Genomic DNA, 17,005 nt, shown 5'->3' with positions numbered 1-17,005 from the left:
GAAGCAAGGTAGAAAAAAATGTTTTTAATTATTCCTATTAAACCTGCCTGCACTAATGTGCAAAAAAAATACTTTAAAATAGGAAATCACACTGATAACAAAATTTGGTGTTCTCTTATTTCACAGAGGAATCGACAGGTTTCCTACAGAGCCTGCTGGTCTCTTTCTATGTGGGACCAGTGACTAAGGCGCTGTCCTACAAGGCGTTACGGACCAGAAATACCAACACACGAAACCCAGAGTTACAAGGTCATATAACACCCACAAAGAGTTTAACCTATAATTAACGCTCCACGGCAGAATGATTTAGAGCCAAGTGCTTACCTCTGTCAGCCACAGTAATAATGAACTTCCCAACAGGATTTCATGTCGGCGTAGCCCTTTACAATTACCCTACAAAGGGGAGTGTTCCCCCAGACTTTCCTCTCTCAGGATTACAGACTGAGAATGACGAGACGATCCCCAAACCAACATCCCATCGCTCCCTGAGCCCCACATGGGTCGGAAGGGACCCCGCAGAAAACACAGAAGGGAAACAAAAATTAGGCTGAAGTGAACCCTATAAACTGTCTTGCAAATGCACAAATAAGTTTAGCTATTGGATTATAATAAAATAATAGTAAAAAGCCAGCTCTCCTTTGAACTACTATCACTTGTAGCTCTGAACAATTCAGTATAAAATTCCCGTAAGGAGCTGAAGTACAGTGGGTAGAGAAGGATGCTCTGGTTTTATGAAAGTAACAATCATCATCAATTCTTGACAACCATAAATGCTTGATGTGGTTTTCTGAAATATCCTATTTCCCTCCCCCCCCTCCAGCTCAGTCAGTCCTGTTCACTCTGGTGCACGGCAGCAGTTAATTTCCTCGCGGGGATCAAGAGATAATACCTAAGGACTAAAGAAAAGCTGGTAAGCAATAACGAATAATGGCACAACAGAAGAGCTCATTAACAAAATATGGTTTCCATGCAAAGGATTTTTATTTATTTATTTTTTTAAACAAATTTGAGTCAGTGCCAACCTGCCCGCACTAACCAGGCATGGCAACTATCCCTTGAACCAAGGGATGCTCCTCAAATGACCGGGTGTATTTGCATACGTATTGTCCCTGCCCTTCAGGTAGCTGAAAGTCCTAAGGCACCAATTAAGCAGTCCCTAAATCCTAACATGACGACTTCAAAAGGTTGAAAGTGATTCACCAGCCTACAGCTTTATGGAAAGTATTAACTGTGGAGGAGATATGGAGCATAACTCGCTTCCTACTTTAGCATTTTATCAGGAACAATATTCAAATCTTTTTCATACTTATGTTTTTTTGAAAGAAAAAAAATATTCTCAGTACTACTTCTTGTCGCTGACAAATCCCACCACCACCTAACATTACGCAAGTGAACGACGAACAGCAACAGGCTTTGCAACAATTTCTCTAGCACCTCCTCAGATATCCCCCCAAATTCAGGTCCCACATTTTGCATCAAGGCCAAATCATTTTCTTTCCAAAAAAAATCAAAAGTCACTTCTGCAATGGATCTGTTCTGCTCTGACCCAAGAAAAAAACTGCAGGAATTCCTTCTTGCTGACAACTTTCATGGGTGCCTTTCCAGACCAGAGGAATATGTCCCATTTTGGGGGGTTCTGCAGGGAAAGCTCATGAATAAACTGTTCTCCACGAGGCATTTCTGAAAAATTTGATTTGCTGCCAATGTGAGCGGACTAACTCTGCATGGCAACTGCCCCCTCAAACAAAGTGAAAGCATCTGCACTCAGCACGGCTCTTAATCAGTACGGTCTCTCTTCATCAAGAGATAATAGACAAAGTAAACGAACAGGCAGTACTTCAGGATTTCAGTGCTAAATACATGAAACGTAGAGTGGACTCAGTAATAGAGGAAATGCTTAAAAAATACTTAAAAAAAATGCTTGCCTCTCATATCTTGAAGGTATCTTCCAACCTAAATGATTCTAAGATAACATTTAATATTCACCCTTTAGAGAGCAAATAACATTACCATTTTCATTTCTGGATTTTACTCATCTGTGCATCTTTGGGGTCCTTGGCTGCGAGTCATCTCACCATTACATAGGCACCACAAAGCCTTACATTGAAAATCCATTTCATGCAACTTCAGCGGCAAAGAAACATGAAAGCAGCAGAGATGCTTTGAGAGGCCGTAGGTCCAAAGAGAGCACAAGCCATCCCACACAGAGACACGTGGCCCTCAGAAGGGGCGGCTCTGGGCAGCAGCAGCATTTACAAGGTGCTTATGGGGAGATGACAGAAAGCAAAAGGAGAGTAACCACGTTCTCCTGATCTTCAGCACCTCTGTAGAATGACAAAGCCTTAAAAAGAAAAAAAGTACCTTTAAGAAGTGCATCACCAGAGGACGGTTTCCTCACGCAATAACTGGGAATCATTCCCAGTGAAGCTCCAAGCTCGCCTACGCAGGTGTTTATCAGCAGTCACTGCTGATAGAGATCAGGTGGGGGCTCGCTGCATTATTTGGTAGGATTGACCTGTATCTGGTAAAAGGACAACATTAACCAAGCTCACAACAAGATTATTTGGACAGAGCAGTTGTGCTTTAGCCTGACAGCCGACCTTTACCAGCATTAGTTTTCAAATGCACGTAACTCCTGATAAAGAGCACAGCATGAGCACAGGGTCTGAGCGCAAGAGCAGTGACCACACGGGGCTGCTCTGGGCCACCAGCACACAGGGTGCACTGTGTGTTCTCTTGCACAGCACCTGTAACCTTGCTTAGTTTAAAAGCAATGCGTGCAGCACTGGTTTAAAAGACCCAGGCCAGCCTGTGAAAATGCCATGCATAGCAGTATGGAATAAGGCTAATATGAAAACCATGACCAAAAAAAAAAAAAGCATTTTTTTTTCCACTTTTTTTAATTAAGAAAAATCTTTCCACATGACTTTTACACTTTATCTTACTCTAATCTTCAAAAGGGGATTGTGAGCACTTGGTCTTTTAACTCCCTACTCAAGAACTCATGAGTTTCCAATCAGTGAATTTACCCACTCCATGATGTAACCTTACCTACCTCATCTCTCTGATGAGCCCCAGCTGCAGACCAGACTTCTAACAAAAAACATTTGCAAACCCAAAAAACTCATATATTCCATTCCTTTCAACAGAGATTTTGTCTTTTGACTGCCCAAGCTGTTTACATTTTGATATTCTAGCCCCCCACAACAGCTTCGACAGGCTGAGGCACCCACTGCTTTTCACAGCTGTCTTCACCCTAAAATGAGTTCAAAACCTATCAGCCAAAAACAGCAACAAACAACCAAAAATGAAAAACCCAAGCCTTTTTTCTGTTTTCCTCCAAGGCGACCACTCTGAAAGGCAAAGGAGAGGAGGGACAGCTTGGCACAGCACCTAAATGAAGACCCCACAGCAGCAAAGGGGCAGATGTCTGACAAGTTTGGGAAGGATGAGAGGTGATAAGCACACATCCCCACGTGCTCCACGGGAATTAAAATCCTCATTAAACTGAACGTTTCCCTCCTAAAAGGATCATAGAGCACACCCAGAGAACACACTTCGGAGAAGGGCTTCTGCAGAGCCACAAGGATGCCAGAGCCCAAGTTTCGGAGAGCTTGAAGAGACAAGTAGGATGTGGCAAGAAGAGAGCTGGCCTTTCTTCCAGCAGGAATCACGGTCTGCAAGGTGACAGCTACAAGCTAGAAATGCCAAGGAAAGGCTTCAAATTAACCTCCAAGAACAGCATTGTTTCTGTCACATTTTCTAGAGTTTTCTGCTTTCAGGTTACTCCATTTTCTTTCCTGAAATCCAGCCAGCTTTTGAACTCCTAAGTGTTTCCTGCAGCATTAATCTCATCAATGTTAAAGTAATCCTTACGGCTAACTCTCGTTATTTCTTAAAACCATGTCAGATCCATGCAAAAGGCTGCAGTGTTTCATCAGCAATGACATTTAGGCTTTCATTTAGAGCAAGCAGACAGCCCACCACCACGCCTTTGGTTTTGGCTACCAGCTCACACGCCAACTTTCTTTCACACAAATCTGCCCAGCTGCGAGGAACGATGAAATGCCTGTACACGAGGTACGTGCTCCAACTTATTTGGGTCTTTTAAAAAGTCCTTCCTAATGACTGCATCACCGTGAATAATCTCCAGCATAAAGCTTACTGCAGGCTAATCTATATATTTCTGTTATTTCACAGAATCACAGACAAATTTTTCTGAAAGAATATAAATATGCCTAATTGCACAGCAACACCCCCACGTAAGCAATGACCATAAATACACTGTTTCAGCTCCCAGCGCTACTGGATACCGTGGTAAAATTCCTACCAGCTTCAATGGACCAGCACTCCACTCTATTTAAATTCCTTCCACGTCATGAAAAATGATGCTTTACCAAGCACACCTTACAAAGCCATTTATGTATCTATAGGGTTCTTTGGCAGCATTTTCTTTTTTTCCCCCCTATCATTAAACAGAAAGGAACAAACTGCTATCAGACTGGAAATACTAGTCCACCACAGAAAAACATGAACCCAAAGAAATGTGTTTGATGACTGATTTCCTAGCGATCTGCACACTGCCTGCATTCAGCAAGGGGAAAAAGAAAGAAAAATCAAAAGTGTCACTATACATTCAGAAATATCTATCTACCTTTCTAAATATATTTATTTAAATATCTACCCCTCAAGAAAATAGTGGCTTACATCTTCCCTTCATCCAACAGGCATCTGTGAACCCTAAATCTACAGTGAGCAATAACAGCACCCCTACCTTCTGCTCTGTGCCTCCCAGAAGCCTAACATCTCTTGCTTTGCTGAAAGTGGAGGAGATGTGTGGACCAGGAGGATCCTCAGGCGCGCTACAAACTGCTTCTGCTCCAGGTTATCTTGCCCAGTCCAAGAGTGAACACAGGAACAGCATGCCCAGGTGAAGAGGGGCAGGAAATGTGCTCCTCCTGCTCCTTTAGCTGCTGGTCTTGTTCCTCAATCTAAAACACCTGCAAACAGCATGTGCTGCAACACCAGGTGCTTGCAGCGGGGCTTCTTCCAGCATCAAGGCAAACAAAGAGGTTCTGTGGAGACAGCTAGAACAGGGTTTTGTTGTTCTTTTCTTTGAAGTCTTAAACTTCTTTTAAGTTATTTGCTATAAAATTGAAATCAGCATTTTATCCTGTTTAAAGAGCTGGCTCTGTGCTGTTCATTGCCTTAATTTGGAATTTTAACCTGGAACTAGACCTTGGTTTTTCTGATAAGAGGCTAGTGTAAAAGCACATTTCATTCTTTGACGCTCTTCTAACTAAATAGTAAAAAAAAAAAATTTCATTTAAATGCTAAAACACTGTACTTGGTAACATGAACAGTTCCTCACTATTTGAGGTTTCTGAGAGCCAGAGTTCTTTCATATCATGTCAATGGTTTCGACTTGGGCTGCCTGGGGAAAAGGGAATCTCCAACCCATGAAAAATGTTAGGTCCCTACAAACAACTACATCCACCAGGAGAAGGTGCAGCAGAACCTGCCCTCGGTGCAGTTTCAGCTCAGCGGGTGCCCTGGTACCAGCACAAATTACACAGGTGGATTCTTCTTATCTGGAAACAGTAAAGGATCAAAGAACCTTCCTCATACCTGGTCTTGTTTGTCTTAAGCAGCAAATGGATTTTTTGTCTTCTGCCACAAAGTTTTTCCACCAGCAAACATTTCAATACTTTTAATTAAGGTGCCATTTCTGGAGAAGATTTAAAACAGCAGCATGGGGTAAGAAAGTACTGTACAAACCAACATTGAATAGAGAAGATTTTCTGTATTTAAACTTTTAAAAATAAGTCTTCCATAGACTGTCCAGTGCAATGTTAAAAAAAAAATAAGAAATTAACCATTATACATATACATCACAAAACAACATTTATCTTTCCTCAACTGCATAAACTGATTTACATACCATTATTCATGAACAAAAATAAGATTCTTATCAGGTTCTAAGGGCACTATAAAGGGATCATTTTGCCCATGAATGCCATGAGTTTGGCACCCACGGTTTTTACCCAGTGCCTGCTGTCTTTAGAGACAAACACCTGCCCTGAGTGAGAATGCAGTATTTGCATCTTATTGCTGGAGGCTGGGTGTACGCAGAAGCGCTAGCAAACTTTTCTGCTCTGCGTGTAGTTATGGACATGCATTTACACAAACATCACTTCGAAAGATGCATGGTGAATTTAGGCATTAACAAGTAATACACATTAATCAAAACTGAGATGCATGATATACATACATTATGGAGCCCCTAGAGATTATTTTTCTCAATTAATATTCGTGAAAGTTCCTAAATGATTGCTTCAGACAGACATCTGAAGAGAAAATATGACTGATACTTCAATCTATTTAATAAAATATACAAATAAAATATACAAATTCTACCATAAATTAAGATTGCCTACATAGCTGATCATTAGTAATGTCAAAAATATGCACTGTAATGAATTTTAGCACTATTTTCTCTAATAATTAATGCATATTACTTATCCTACAAAGTCAGCATTTAACATTGGCCTAAAATAAAATGTGATCAGAAACATAAAAATTTTTACATAGATAAAAAGCAGCAAAGGTTAAATGTAATAATCAGTGTCAAATTCCATATTCCTTCAGCCAAGTGCAGCGCTAACAGTGCATTAACAGTGTTTGCATATTTGGTTTTCTAGAAACAATAGTCCTGAACTTTGCAATAACCAAGGTAGCGATGTATCAAGATGACTAGAATTGATCTTTAATATCCTGCACTACTGGAATTCTGTTACATTAAAAAATAAACCTTTGGCAACACCACATCCTCTCATAAACCCAAGTTGCTGCCTTTATTGTTATTAAAAAAAAAAAAAAAGACAAAATCAAGCATTCTATTTTGGCACCTCAATGGAATTCTTAATTTCATTTTTATTCTAGGCAATTCTTCAGCAAATAAGTAAAAGTATTTAAATTATATGCAGGTTTCTTAACTTTTCAGTTTGGCAAACAGAAAAAAAATCAGCTCAACCAAGACAAATACACTGGTGCACACAGCCCCCAAAGGTCTTCCAGCTGTCGCAGAGAACCCGAAACCCATTTCCTTTGCGCCTGAGCCCACCCTTTGGGCTGCCTTCCAAATATTTGGAATTATGCCAGGGTCTTCCTGGCACTCCCAAATGCTCTGAAACGGCATTTGCAGTGTAAACAAGTGTCAGTGCTTAGATTATTGTAAATTATTTACAGAAAACTCAGATAAGACTCTAGGGCACTTTAAGGCCTTGTTAAGATCGCCGTAATTATTCCCAGAAACGGAATTATGGAAGCACCTAGTGCTTAGAGGCAAAAAAGGGAAAAATAGCATGGCCCAAAACATCCTGTTCAACTCAGGAACTCCCTGTTGAGCATAGAGCAAACCTGGAATGATTTTTCCCTAAGAGAAAAGCTCCAGAAACCTGTAGCAAAAAGATGGCATTTAATGATGAAAAGTAAGGAACAATCTTAATTATGTTTGTAGCTATGTCTGACACCAAGATTAATGCCATAGATATGTTACCTAGGGATGATCTTTGAACAAAAGAAACATTTCCACAGAACATCCTTGGCAGCTTGGCATGTCGGATGGCTCAACAATGATCATCAGAACCCACGGCCTAAAAAAACTTGACTTAGACAGCAGGAAGTATTTTGCATTAGCAAGGAAAGTGTTTCCATCCAACCTCTGTAACTCTGCAACTGCCTGTCAACAATCACAGACTGATTTTTAAACATATTTATAGTCTAAAAAGTGTTGCCATTTTACAACATATAGAAAACAGAAAACATTACAAAAACTGTTTTTTCAATTGCTAGCTTAGACACATTTTGTGACTTAGAAGAGCTAATAGGTAAGCCAATATTAATGTTTAAAAATCCCAGTTTCTAGGGTTACTTGAATTTACTTGAATTTTTTGGAGATCAATTTTGCATCTCTTTGTAAAACTAAGTTTTTATGATCCCTCCTCTTTAAAAAATGCTTCAACGGTTTATTGTAATTTTAACCATCTCATTTAAGATGAGAAAAAAACCATTAGAAAAGATCAGAATAATCATACTGGTATAGTCGTAAATGAATAACAATTTTATTTACAAAAAGAAAAAAAACTGAAATGCAATTTTTCAACCTTGTTAGGTCAAACCTTAATTGTGCTGCAGTACATTAGGGTTGTCAGAAAAAGGTTGTGAAAATGGTGGGGAGTTGGAAGAAACACAATTAGGCCATCAGGAGCAGCCAAAATGTGTTAGGATTTAGGATCGTATAAAACCACGCTGAGAGAAATCACCTAAAATCTGTACGTGCTGGTCTGTACGATAGCAAGTTTGCAGTGCAAAGAACATAAGGTAGAGCATTAAGGGTTTAGTACATCCAACTGTAACCTAAACTCTGTTCTTTGTCATCTTTGCAGCCATTTATCCAACCCATGAACAGTCATCTAAATGATTAGGATTCAAATAGCCAAGCTACGCAAATAAGCCACATTAAACACTGCAATATCATAATGAAAAACAGAATCTTGGCCCAAACTTTTCAAATTTGGATGGCAAAGCTAGATAAAAGGGATGTCCAGAGGCCTGGGGTATCCAGTGCTGACTTCTTACCAGTTGATCCAGCAAGGAAAACAGCATTTCTGGGAGGATCTTCGGCAAACGGAGACCAAACATAGCAGAGTCCTCTCCTTACTTATACCAAGTGCCCACTTACAATTTTTACGATGAAGTTGTTGCTTGACCATAGCTGCAATTTGAAATTCATGATATTATTGCTGCATTAATAGAAAAAAGACAATGATTCAAAAGCTGAGGTGAGCAGTTGAGGTGGGTGGGACTCTACTGCAAGAAAATAATCCCATTGAAGGACGATGAAAATTACGTTTTAGGTGCTCAACGACCTCACAATTTGGGGACAGAAACTCTACACAATTTCACATTGTTTTATAATTCAAGTGTGAGCCATTGTATAGAAAAGAGATATAAAGTATTATTTTGCATTTCTTCCCATAGAAATTATAGCTCTGGTCAAAATAGAAAAAATTCTCATGTGTATGTTTTCTCTGAAAACTGTAACTAAAAATAAGCTTACACACACCTGTGGATCAAGACAAGACAGTCCACGTTATTTATGCACAGTGAAAAGTTTAAAACCAGTTCCCATTAAGATACAGATTGGCACACAGTCCATTGAGAGTTCTCTTTTATCTCACCAAGGAAAGGGATTGTCACAGACACTTCTCTCTGTTCAAGAAACACACCAACCACACGTGCATTTTCATCATAAAATAGTGAATTATAATAACTTGATTTCACCCCACTGCCTAGCCACCAGTGGGTTTGCTTTTTTGTTTGTTTGTTTTTTCATTTGTGTTTGTTTTTTTAAATACTGCAGACCATTTGAAGTATCTTCATTAAAATATCCCAGGACTTCACGATGTACATGTGTCTTCCCACTGTCCTCTTACATTTTATGTAGCTGAGAAGTGTCAGTGGTTTCTCCTTGCACATACTGGATCTTCTTACCATTTCTGCCAGCCCACGAAAAGGCAAACCCTCTCGAGCACACGTGCAGGAGGATGCTGCATCATGACAAGGCAATCATCACGACTGACACAAGCACTGCGATGTTGACTGTCCACCTGCTGCCATCCGACGTTCTCCGCGCATGCAAGACAGCAAATACTGCATTTGTGTGATTGGTTGGTATTTCTACGTTGCAAATCATGCCTTCACAGCAAGAAACACATTCCTGTTGAGAAAAAGGAGATCACTGGACATGGGGCAATTAGGCATGGATGCTGTCTGCTTCGTCTTTGGTGTCTGAAATCTTTCACGTTAAAAATAACTCCTATCCAAAGATTTTAGAATAACACTGATATTTAAAAACTATCTCAAAACTGCATAAAATTCAGTAACTACTTTATGATATATAGTTCCTTTGCAAAAACATACAAAAGGTTAGACTATCACCAAAATATTTTAGCAGTACATATTAAAATTAAAAATGATAAAAAAAATCTAAAATGACTGAAGAAAAAGGAGCTTGCACAGATTTCCACAGTTGTGAGAAATTCTAAGTGAAAGATTATCAAAATATATACACTTATCAAAATATGTTTGGTTTTTTTTTTTCAGATCATGCCAGCGCCATTGAAAGTCTCTCAAGGCAAGAAGAAAACTGGACAAACCAAGAGTTTTATGAAGTGAGATAAGGAATACAGTAGTAGCAGAAAGACTCAAGACTGCAGCCTCCCTTATAAAAAATAAGGCACCCATGTTACAATCCTTAATCATAGTGAAGGAACCAGGATGGTGTCAGCCTAGTGATAGTGCCTTGTTTTTCATCAAAGTTTTCCAATGATGTTGGTTTAATAGGTCTGTAAATAGGAATTTTTTCTTTTATAATTTCAGCAGGTTTTATGCTACAGAAAATCACTTTTTACCTCTTTTAGATTTCTGCCATCAATCTTACGTAACAAATTAGTTTTCTTTATAGTACTTTATGGGCTCCCATTTGGAAATTATTCTTCTGATAAATCTCACAAAGCATTTGGCTTCTGTCTTTCACAGTTTATTTGGCATAGCTCTTTGTATCTTGTATTTTCCTTTAGCACGGGAGTTCTTTTTTGGCATGGCTGCAGAACAAAACAGAGTATGTTCCAAGCCTCTTGCTAGTCTTACTCTATTTTTGATGACTTACCAATGTGGAAATTAATTCTCTGATTAAAGATAGCCAAGCATGGCTGTCCAGAGCCACCAAAGTCTTTTCAGAGCCACTGCACAAAAGGAAACTCCACTGTTCCTACAAGCAGGCTTGTGGAGACAACCAATATGGAATGTGAATCCCAGTATTTTAGCAGGAAGACCATCAGATAGGGGGGCAGATTTACTTCTAAAAATTCTGAACACCGGCAGCGTCACAGGTACATCAATGCAGGCTGCATAGCCTCGTTGGGTGCCTTACTCAGAACTCAGAAACCAAGGTGCACACATTGGATGCACACTAGCAATGCACCAGAAAGCTCAGGTGCTTTTTTTAGAAGTGATTATTACATGCTGTCACTCACGAAGAGGAGGAGGGGGTAGTTATGCTTCAGGTAGTCAAATTTAATTTCTGTTGTTAAGTACTGGAGAATACATCTTGGCACATCATCTTCAGCTCAGTGGAAAAAACAAGAAGTGAAATGGAAACCTCAAAACCAACGTGCTGCTGCCACAGAAAGAGTAGTGCTTACTGTGTGACCGCTTTCTCTGTGATGATGGCAGCCTACAAAATGGCACTCCTCTCCAGTAGCGCATTTTTTGGTGACTGATGTACTCTTCCCATGGTCTGTGAAGAGATGAACTGTCAGACAGTACTGAGTACCTACAAAATAAATTTTAAAATGTTTATTTTCATACAGTCTGCATTCCTTTACAGGGTTAAAAATCTTCACATGGTTTAGCAAAATGTTCCCAAAAAAATGATGTATTTGGGTTGTCTAAAGCCATTTTTCAACTTGATCAAAACACCATTTTGCAAGAAATTAATTACTGATGAAATCTTAAGCTTAACTGATCCTTCAAATCTCTGGAAAGGCTGCTATCGCTTAATTAGCACTGTAATCTACACATTTATCTTCCTTTCTCTACTTTTTTTTCTTTGTTTCAGACATGCTTCCTCATTCCAATAGTTCATTTCTTCCCCTTTCCCACTGTTACTATGAATAGCACTGCGAAGAAAAATGAGGAAACATATTTCCATTCTTTTCTAAGTATCCATCATTCCCTCATGCCGGTATGGTCCCTAGAAATTCAGGTCTTGCTTATCTCAAGCAAGCCTACAGTGACAATCATGTCTTGGGATGGAATCCAAAAGGAAGGAGATAAGACCAGGAAGGCAATTCTTAAGTTTTTTAATAACGTCCTTAAAATTAATTCCTAGAAAGCATATGGTAATATATATCTATATACATATACATATATATATATATAAAATAATATTTGCACTGTTGCTTTGCACTCTGAAACGGTCAGAATATTCCCCTCAGCAAAAATCATATGACTCATTATTACTAATAACCTAAGGGAGGGCATCACTGTGTTGGTATGTTAATCCTTTTCAGTTAGACTTCTACAAGACGGCTGAGGCAGGGAGAAACAGATTTAACTACCATGGAGAATCTCCTTCGTGCAGAAACACTTACTTTCAGGACACCATCTATCTTCAGCCCATCTGTTACAGTTGTAGTTGTCCACCGCATTATCGCAGGTAAAGCACTTAAAACTGTTTGGAAATGGAGTGGCTTTGAAAGTATTAAAATACAGTAAGTTTGCAAATTAAAAAACAAAAACAAAACAAATATTTAAAATAGTATTGTAAGTGCTTGCACACACACACAGACATATTACATGCATGTACATATTTTTAACGGTCACAATCACCTACATATTCATCATTGCTAGATAAATAAAACCTATGCAACAAGTTTTGTTGAAAGCTTCCGTATCTTTAACTGTTTTTGCTATGCCTGATCATTAAAACGCCTCCTCCTCTTTTCATTCTCTCACAGTCAAGAACACCATTTAAACATTGGTGGGAAAAGCAGGAAAGAGGGAGCATCTTATATGTATGTACGCGATAACACATCTGCATGTATGTTTGTACAGACACACAGACTCGATCTACATTGAAATGGCTTTAAATTCTTTTGATGAAAAAACTACATCTTCAAAAACAGCTTCAGATTTTGATCTCCAGCTTTGGAAATTTCATTCCCTTTGACAAAGGGATCAAGAAGACTACTTTAAAAGCTTATTTACATGACATACATATACAAATGAACTTGAGACGCACAGTTTCCAGATGCACATATGTACCTAATGTATCTAGCTGTCCAGAGTGTTTTAGATCTGTATCAAGAAAATTTTCTCCCTTAAGTGAAGGCATAGGGAATACTTCTGATGTTAGATAAGAGGCAAAAATATGATGCTTATAGTGACAACTGGCTTCACAGGTCTCACAAGGTTTTTAATTACCTTCAGCTTGAATTAATTGCAGACTGCGTACCTATTCTTTCCCTTACAAAAACCCCAACAAGATAAAGGACAAAGACACCTGTTCTGTATTATTTAGAAGAAATCCACTGCATAATGTTTTCTGTAGGAAGTCATTTCAGAGATAGGAAAGTACAACAAAAGCATTTAAAATGTGAAAACTATTGCTCTGGTGCATTCTTTAGTTTAGCAACGCATGCAACAGTTTGTTTTCATTCAGTCAACATAAAATCTTGGGAATAAAATAAACTGCTACGGATTAAAAAGCTATAGTTTTATTTTAAATGTCTAGTGTTTCGTGTCTGAAGAAGAAAAACCCGTAAGAAACAAAGGACTGAAAGAATATGGCAACTAAAACGTTAAGCTACAATTGCACACAGAAGAAAAGCATAACTGTCTACTTACGGTCTAGTGGAGGCCTCACATTGTAGAAGTTGATGTTCTTTGCTGAAACCCAGTTCCCTGAAAGGACGAAGAATGGAAGAAAAGCTCCAACCAGCATGTGACAGAATAACAACATGCTGAATACTGTTGTACATGAGAAGTAAAACTCGTAGGCCTAGGAAAGAAAGGAAACACATTGTTTAGGGGGAATCATAAACAACTGAGCACATTAACAACAAACTTCCTACAAACCAAGTCTGAAACCTTGAGAAATCAGTCCACAAATCATTACTGGGAAGATGGCTAATGCAAGCTACCTCATTAACAGTGATGAACAATTCAAAGCTGAGCAGTTACTGCCTTCTGCTGGCCAAGATCCTGTACAAAGTAGTTAAGTTTCCACAAATTTAAGAACGTTATTTCTTTAATCCATGTTTCCTTCTAAGCAATGTCAGTCTCATAAACAGATGCCTTGTAAGCATTCCTAAAAATCAACATCAAGACAGAGATCCTTTATATCCTACTTGAATCAGACAGAATTAAACACCAGGAATATATATATATATATATATATATTGAATACAAACAGCCTAGAACCCAAGATTTAACTGATCCAATTCCTTAAGTGAAATAGACCGGTGTATGTCTGTTGACTTCAGTTAAGTGACACCAACTGAATTAATTCTAAGTGCATTTATCAGTGGCATGGCATTAAAGATCACAAGTGTAAATTAGATTTATTCCTTTTGCACACCAAGGAAATGTCAAGCAAGATGCTTGGTGATGATACAGGCATTTTGGAGAACTGCAAATAGAACATCCAAGGAGATGAGACAAACATTTTGGGTGTGCTTTGTGCATTTCTTTGGGCCCTCTTTGTTCTTTGGCAAGGTTTTACAGGGAAGAAGAACTATCCCATTACGTTTTTGGTCAGTTTTATATTTAGATGTATACACACACATACAGACAGACATGTTTGTATGGCGAAATGTGGTGATACTGGACCTAGTTCAGATATTAGAAAGTAGAATCTTATTAAATGGCACTCAGCCCATGCAAATTCCTAGCAGGATAAACAAGCTTGAGAGGAGGCTCCCGCTAAACCTGAGACGTTGCTTTGTGGTGCCAGGTGAATTCATTCAGAAATCTCTCTGCATCCCCCTGCACAGGCCTATTTCGAAGTACGCTAGGCCATGCAGGAAGCTCTGAATGGTTCCCAACACTGAAATGAAAATGTTACCGACAAGACATGGCAGAGAAATCAAAGGACTTCCTTCTTTTTCCTGTTTTTCAATTGATGCACACAGGAATCATTTGAAAGATTTTTGCCTATGAAGCAATCAACAGAAAGTTCAGCTTTTTGCATTGGGAGCTCATCTGTCCTGCTTAGGATCTGGTTTTCAAATCATGGCTTTATGGATAGATTTCAGTAGATACTAAGAACGTCACAGCATACCTCTACTTACAGTGCACCTCCAGGACTATTTTATGGGGATGCTCCAGATTTCTTCTGACTACAGCCCAGGATCTAGAGCAGAATTAAGAGAAAGAACCTGTGGAAAACAAACAGCAACTGATCATCAGAATTCTGTCCTGAAGGAAATAATTAGCTTAATTACTGTTTGCCCTATTCTTATTAAAAATAAGGATACAAAAACTACCATATTTCCAGGTTTCTAACAAAAGACCCAAAGAAGTACCTGAATTACACACTGTGGCTCATTGAGCACTATCGTAGTACAGACGTACAGATTGCCTCCTTCCTGTGACACCCCGGTCTTACAAAAGACAACGAGAAACAATGAGACTACTGAGCCCTTCCACGAGGAAGTTTACTTTTCATTTACTTTTTTTTTTTTTTTGCAAGGGAAAAACATTTTTCAGGCAATTAGCTGGGTGGGACCAGACGAACATATATTTCATAATCTAGAGATATCTATCAAATCTTTCAACACATGCTATGACCAAAATAGAAGCACTAAGCAGCAGCAAAGTAATGTAAAAGAGGAAAGACGATCGTCAGACTCCAGACTGAGGTTATTAGCAAGCTATGTAGTAAACAGGTCCCCCACAGTTCACTCTTTACTGAAACAGGAACACAAAAACGTCAGCCCAAACCCTAACAACACTGCAAAATCAAAAAAATACATGTAAAACATAGGTACAGCTCTCTCCAGTTAAGCATGGGCGTTTGCACAGTGATATTCTGCAGGACTGAAGACGGTTTATAACCCCCTTGACTTGTCTCACCAACGTTACAAGTGTACGCTTACTCTTAGTGCTGCTTTGCATTTGTTGAGACCCAAACCCATACATCATGACTTGACGTTTTTCCGCTGTCCCAGGGAATTCCTATTCCAAGTTCCACAGACAACATCTTTTTAGACAATAATTCCCCATATTATCCAATCCCACACTTCCACTTTAACCTATTTTTTAATCAGGATTCAATGCTCTAACCAAGAGAATGAATCACTGTGGTGCACCAAACCCCTTTAATACTGCAACCATCATTCTGGATGAGTTGAGGTGTTAAAGTTGATGTAATCACAAAATGCAATAGGTACCAGAAGCAAACTACACCATTAGCATATTTTCTATAGAATTAACCCTGCCATGAAAACAGCCAGCCTTAGAAAAAAAATACCATCTAAAGATGCACAAATGCTAGCTCAAGGGATTTCATTTCCCACACGGAGGAGACCCCTCGCGTGGTGAACCAAAACCAAAAATGCCTCAAACACACAGAATACGAAACATAGTTATGCACAACTGAAGTAGCCAGCTCTTGCAGTGCTTTCTTTTCCGCAGAGGTGGAAGACACCCTTGCAGCCAAACCCTACATAGAGGTTTTTCTATTCCTTCCTATAGCTATCTCATGACTGGCACCCAAATGGGACAGCAAGAGGCTTGGTCTGACCCCGTACAGCCATTCACTCTTACATTCATCCCATTTATTGCTTAATTCTTTCAGATTTACTCTGTAGGAAGATAGGGCGTTGAATCATTTCAATGCACAGTAGTTGCAAAGTTTATCCCCTACACTACGTTTTCTGCAGTTTCTACTTGATTGAGGAAAAAATGGCCTTTATGGGAGACTGGTCTGTAACCCTACCTGATGCACCTGGGTAGCAAATAAAAGGCACAAGCACGCTTGTGCCAGCTTTCTGCAAACTCGGGCTCCCTCCTGCCCTCTCCCCCGAGTTCCTATTGCTTTCCCTAGGGACGCTCATGCCAAACGGAAAATTTCAGAGAATATAAATACAGAAAAGCTAGTCTTCAGGTGGTGGAAGGCACAGTAAATTGACCTCACAATTTGCTGTAGTCAAAGGTGTCCTTGTTTGCTAACCAGGCCAATAAATAATGGATGTCCTTTGAAGTAGCCTTAGTTACACAGCTGCACCAGAAGCCATTTTCAAATAAAATGGGAAAATATTGGCAAAAAAATAATAGCTTTCATATCTCATCCAAAATCTTTTAAATGCTTATTTTTTTTCACAGCCTCTTATCTCTGCTCTGCTTTCACATAACATTATCTCGGAGTATGAGCAAA

General features: G+C 39.1%; 1 protein-coding gene across 1 annotated transcript in view; it reads right to left on the bottom strand.

Moving 5' to 3' along the window:
- Positions 1-3: 3 nt before the first annotated feature.
- LYPD6B (LY6/PLAUR domain containing 6B) overlaps positions 4-17,005 on the bottom strand; it is a gene marked incomplete at its 5' end in the record, with an annotated part of 50,401 nt that continues 33,399 nt past the window's right edge. The window contains 7 exons of the mRNA XM_080598738.1: positions 4-896; positions 2,362-2,521; positions 4,775-9,781; positions 11,268-11,398; positions 12,219-12,317; positions 13,474-13,530; positions 14,919-14,980. Of these exons, the coding sequence (XP_080454864.1) occupies positions 9,617-9,781; positions 11,268-11,398; positions 12,219-12,317; positions 13,474-13,530; positions 14,919-14,980 (514 nt within the window). The 3' untranslated portion in view covers positions 4-896; positions 2,362-2,521; positions 4,775-9,616. The remainder of the gene's footprint in view (positions 897-2,361; positions 2,522-4,774; positions 9,782-11,267; positions 11,399-12,218; positions 12,318-13,473; positions 13,531-14,918; positions 14,981-17,005) is intronic.

Source organism: Anser brachyrhynchus (assembly GCF_964034855.1).
Source record: "Anser brachyrhynchus genome assembly, chromosome: 7".
Classification (NCBI taxonomy): domain Eukaryota; kingdom Metazoa; phylum Chordata; class Aves; order Anseriformes; family Anatidae; genus Anser; species Anser brachyrhynchus.
This window is presented reverse-complemented; position numbering and strand designations above follow the sequence as displayed.